The 6,000-nt window shown below is 34.2% G+C and overlaps 1 protein-coding gene across 1 annotated transcript in view; it reads right to left on the minus strand.

Moving 5' to 3' along the window:
• SUPT3H (SPT3 homolog, SAGA and STAGA complex component) overlaps window positions 1–2,267 on the minus strand; it is a 92,265-nt gene extending 89,998 nt beyond the window's left edge. Inside the window, exon 1 of the mRNA XM_021717888.1 lies at window positions 2,192–2,267. Coding sequence (XP_021573563.1) covers window positions 2,192–2,243 — 52 coding nt within the window. The 5' untranslated portion in view covers window positions 2,244–2,267. The remainder of the gene's footprint in view (window positions 1–2,191) is intronic.
• Window positions 2,268–6,000: the final 3,733 nt, after the last annotated feature.

Consider the following 6,000-nt stretch of genomic DNA (forward strand, 5'->3'; position numbering starts at 1 on the left):
AGGGATTTATATTAAAAAATTAAAGATAGCAACTAAAATAGTACAAACTAGTAGAGGAAAAATAAAATGAAGAAAATCCAATCAATCTAATAGAAAAGGAGGGCAAAAAGTAAATTAAAAAGCACAGTAAATTTAAAACACAAGACAAGCTAGCCTATACAAACCCAAATGCATTAATAATTAATATATATACATTGAACTCATCAATCCAAATACACACAGCCTCTCTGCTGTCTAAAAAGAAAATCTAGGTATTAGTTGTTTATAAAAACCAAATATAAAATAAAAAGTTGAAAGTAAAAGATCAGTCAATAAGTTACCAATTATACATTCTAATTATAAAATATAAATTATAATAACAATTTAAATAGTAATTAAAGGGAGCTTTGTGAGTCAATATCAGAATCAATTCAAAAAGATTTTAAGGGAAATTACTATTTGACTTATATAAATATTAAGACAAAAGACTAATGAATTAGATCAGTGATCCAATGCTATAGCTTTACCCTCAGCCTATAAAGTTATAGACTCATTATTTTTAAATGTACCAGTAATCCCAGTGACTACTATGATCAAATACTTAAGGAGACACATATGGCAGGATCACAATTCCCACAACCTGCTGATTTATTAGAAAGCAAAGAATAAAAACAGCCTAATTCTCTGACCAGTGTAGGAATGGTTTCTGAATTTGCTGACCTACTTGGAATAAAGCATTTTCAACCACAGTATTTTGTCATTAAAAAACAGATTCTCCCACCATGATTTCATAATAAAGCACCTATGGGCATCATATAAGTATTTTTAAATGACCAAATTCCACACTCTAAAGAAAAGAAAATTAAGCATAATAAACTGTTTATACTATAATTATTTCAGACAGAAAGGAAAATAATAATTTTTAATCTACTATGGTTTATGATTGAGTTTCTTATAAAGATAAAGTAACTAAAACCTCTGATTTTCAAACAAAAGGCATATTAAGAGATTTTGAACCTATGAGTTTTTGTATGAAATAGTACTTCTGTTCCTTTAAGTGAATTAAATTTAAAATATGATTTTAAAAAATAGTTCAATTGCACTAAATGTTACTTTATAAACTGAAGATTTAAGCTTATAAAGAGAATGCCATTTTTAAACCTAAAAATTACAATACAAAAACCTCTCATTTACTGAAATTGCCATGATCTGAAGTGCCATTTACTTAATGCTTCACAGATGTATGATGCCAAGTTGTTAGTCAGATTGGAAAGTATATTTAGTTAGAAAAAAATCTTTCAAAACATGTTTTCCTATATTTCACTGACATTTACATGGGACACTATTTGAAATGTGTCATTTATTTGCACTTTATAATCTATAAATGAAGTACTCATTTTCTTTTTCCAAATCAAATATGCTGTTATTGTGACCACATAATGGCTTTTCATTTAAAGATACCATTGTTTCTACAAGCCCTCAGACGAGGGTCATGTGCTACTTTGTCATACTTTGAACTGGACTTTCATCACACTTTCTCTTTGACCTTTACCCCAAGAGCCTTAGTCATCATTGAACTTTTGCTGTGGGGATGTTTTGCTACACAATCCAGCTCACTATCATGAGTCTTTATGTACTTTTAGTAAGCTGGTATGCAGTGATGTAAATGTACTAATTTTACCACTAGGTTATTAATGTCACAAGAGCATGTACTAATGAATTTGGCTAACATTGAACGCATTACACAGCAAGAGGGTAGACAAAAATGGAAGAGACTACTGATGTGTTCCTTTGTGGTACTATGACTATGAATAAAGAAAAAATTTGGTATCTATAATTAATATTAAGGGCTTTTACATGCCACGACCATACTACTAGAGTCCATTATGGGTCAAATACAATCAGAAATATGTCTAGGAAATTAGAAAAGAAATTAAAATGAGAATATTAGGAAAAAATTGAATTTTTTTGACTAAAAGTAATGTGAATAGTTAACATGGCACTCTGTATATTATTAGTACCCTTTAAAACCTCTTAATATTATTAATTGCAAAACAGTAGAATGTGATAAAATCTTTTATAGGCTCCTCCACAATGCAGAGGTTGTTTCTGTAACAGTAACTACGCATATATTAAATCTACCAATTTCTTAGAAACATCTATAACACACAATCTCATACATATAATTAAGCAAAGTTAAATGCTTACTTACAGAAACTTAAATGTCGACTTTCACAGAATTCTGCATATTGAGCTGAATCCATAATTCGAGTTTGTCTTTCTGCTCTCTAACAGATAAAAATAAAAAGATCCAAAACTTTTAAAAGCAGACTATTATATATGCTTTCACAGCTTAAATTTAGAATTGAAGTACCATTTTCCTTTCTGTACTTTAGGTGAACAGTATAGTACTACAAAACTGACACAGAAAATCACGATAAGTAACAGTATTTATGAAGCTTGTATTTTGGAAATAAAGCTTAAAATATTATTTTCTGCTTCTTTGTAATTGAAACTAAAACTAAAGAATTTCACCTCTTAGAGTGTGTACTTTTAAATTTTGTTACTTGTACCATCCTTTTAAATAAAAAGAAAATGGTGAGAGAATAATAAACCAGACAGAAAAACTGTTATCAACCATTATTGTCCATCTGCTTTAAAGATGTGATTTTTCAACATTAAAACAGGAATCAGTAATGGAATCCATATATTTCTCCTCAGTTAGAACATGGAGTCAGAGTTAACAAATTCATATTTTAGATTGCAAAGAAAATAAAGAAAAAGGTAAACACAACACAGATCCTTTCATCTGAGTCCAGGTATGATTCACATTTTGGGATAGTTTCATTTGTGGGGGTTTTGATTCAGTATAGCAGATGTTTGCTGCTTCACTGTCCCACAAGAAGTAGGATAATTATAATTCACCCATAGTTTGGTGGGAAAGAATATGACCGCTTCCGCTTCCTTGGTAAGGGAAGCATTTTGAAATGAGACAGGCTGGTCCTTCTTGGAATGAGTTTCTAGCCAGTAAAGGAAAAAATTCCCTGAGATTTTAATTTTTTTCTGCTTTGGAAGAACTTTTAGCAAGTTATCTTTATCACAGTTGTTGGAGCACATAAGCACTTCTAATGTCTGTAGATGTTTTGTATTTTTAACACAGAAATTATTCTTTTTGTTCTATTTGGGTGAGTGGTCAATTCCAATGATATTGATGATATGAACAATGGTGTACCAACTACAGATTAACATAGAAAAAATAGATGGGGCAGTGGGAGTTGAGATAAAAATTACCAGCTACTGTGGTTCCTTCTAATACCACTAAGTTTCCTCTTCCTTATCTGTCTTCTCCCTTTCTCTTTCCCTCTTTCTCCTTTCCCTTGTTACCTCCCATACACCCACATAGTCACAACCATACATATGTGCAGACATGAACCCAGATTTCTTGTGGCTATTTACCCTCTAGGTTGAAGTATCCTTTCTGAGTATGTACAAGCAAATATTTTTTATATATAAAGATATTTATGTGCATATATTTTATCCATATATGTATGTTTATATGTATCTTCTTGTGCACATATCAGAAACATGTTTCTCTGGGTACGTATTATTGCGCAAATCTTTATTTACTTGGAAGTATTTTTTGATATATAAATGCTTGACTTAGTTTTGACCTTCTTTCTAGTGTATATGACACGAGTCAATAAATATTTGCTGATGGAAAATGGGAAGCAAGGAAGGGAGAATTTATTTATGTGTTTTTAACATTACAAATAAACTACTAGTGTGTCTATTCTTTAAAAACCCTCTTATGGTTTACTGTATCTTTCATATGTATCTATGTGTATATGTTTGTGTGTGTGTCTATATATTACGTGTGTGTGTGTGTGTGTGTGTGTGTGTATACTTGTCATTATCTGACTATAATAGGAACCGCTCAGGTTTGAATTTCTAACTGCTCTTAGAACAATAGCTGACACATGGTAAATAAGCAATAAAAATTTGTTGAATGCACAAATGTTACCATTTTATTCTACAGGGCAAATGACTATCACCTTAATTCAACGAGTCTGTGATTATCTAATCATTCCTACATATTGTCTCTGCTACTCTCCAGCTAGGCAGCCTCATCCACCCAATACATGGCTTGACAAAAAGGACTTAGATAACTATGGAAAACCACAGAAAGTTTCCAAAGGGATTTCTAGCACTCATTTTTTCTTCCAGCAAGTTGGACAATCAAGATCTGGCATTTGTATGTATACATAGATGGCTGATGTACCTGCAATAAGTGCTTCTAGAAGGGAGGGCTAAGAAAAAATTATTCTTAGAAAGGTTAAGGTCGCCAGGGCTGCCAGCTACACTGGTCAGCTTAGCTATTGAGATGATTCTGAATCACAAAGCCTATGCTCTTACTCCATTCAAAAGCATCCATAAATATCTGGAAGACTGTTTTACTCCATTCAGTTGTATCCATAAGGTCTGGAAGACTGTTATTTATTCCTTGCAGACTCCCTCTCCAGTGCCTATTCCCTCTTCGTCACTAGGCATCTTAGCTCTTTTTTCATTCCTCTAGCGTCTAAGCAATAACCTTAGATCTGACAGGCCCCGTGAAACTGGCCTTAGGACATGAACGGGAAGCCATTTGCCCAGTGCCTCACACACAGGAAAGACTCCATGCAGAGACACTGAACTCAACAGCAAAGATTTACAGGCAGTAGGAAATCATGGCTTAGAGCTAACGGGTAGCTTAAAGATTATCCTGCTTAAACCCCCTCATTTTAGAGAGAAGAAAATGCAGACTTAGAGAAAAGAGACTTGCCAGAAGTGACTAAGTTAGAGTTGAAGCCCAGGACTTCCAATTTCTTAGCTGGTCTCTTTTCATTACAGAAAGCTGTCTCCGGCCAGGCATGGTGGCTCAAGCATGTAATCCCAGCACTTTGGGAGACGGAGGTGAGAGGATTGCCTGAGCCCATGGGTTCGAGAACAGCCTGGGCAACTTGGTGAGACTTCATCTCTACAATAAACATAAAAAAATAAGCCAGTTGTGGTAGTGCATGCCTGTAGTTCCGGCTACCTGGAAGGCTGAGGTGGAAGGATCACCAGAGCCAGCCCAGGCGACGGAGTGAGACTCCAACTCAAAAAAGAAAAAAAAGCTGTCTCCAACCTGCAGTAATTTTTTACTCCAATGTTTTCCTTTGAGATGCTCTAAATACCCATTCATTGTCTTGCTAAAACATATTATTTAGAGCCTACAATTAGCATGCCCAAACTGTTCATTAAAAAAGAAATTAGTGAGGTCCTGGGTCAGCAAAGAAGGCACAACCTGGGGATAATCTAATACAGAGTGTACAAACTGTAGTGTATCTGATAGTGCCAACACATCATAGATGTGTAGAGATAATTGATTCTATTTAACTCTCTGGATGACAATAAGGTTGAGGTAGCAGAAGCCCTAGGCTTGTATCTGGCTAGGCTACAAGCTGCCTTGTCTGTTTACCTTGGTGGGCCATAAAAATACTTTCTAAGTATGCCATGATGGCAAAAATGTTGGGAAGCACTTGCACTAATGCTAATGTCCTTGACTATCACATGACACAGCTCACGCACGCTCTCCATAGCTCGGTCAAGGGAATTCATGAAATAAGAGATTATACTGTAAGAAAATGACAGTAGTGGGAAACTATGGGGGGGAGGGAGATGGGATCAATGGCAGCAAGTATCTGTCTGGGGACGGGGAAACACCTTATCAATAGGGTGCCTGAATGAAACGTATTTGTATATCTAACCCTTAACTGTACCCCACAACATCATAATAAAAAATATTGATTAAAAAAAACTAAAAAAAAAAAGAAATTATTTTAGCTATGTACACTGACTTGGATTTGAGGACAATGAGGATTCAAATATATTTATCATCTAATTTTTTTTTGCTCTTCTCTCTTCTTCAAGAATTGTTTCAAAAAACCAAAACCAAGGGACAAAAGAAGGGGACTAATCATTCATTGCCTGATTATTCTATTC

This window comes from Carlito syrichta, unplaced genomic scaffold (assembly GCF_000164805.1).
Source record: "Carlito syrichta isolate Samal-C Ts95f unplaced genomic scaffold, Tarsius_syrichta-2.0.1 Scaffold311474, whole genome shotgun sequence".
NCBI lineage: Eukaryota > Metazoa > Chordata > Mammalia > Primates > Tarsiidae > Carlito > Carlito syrichta.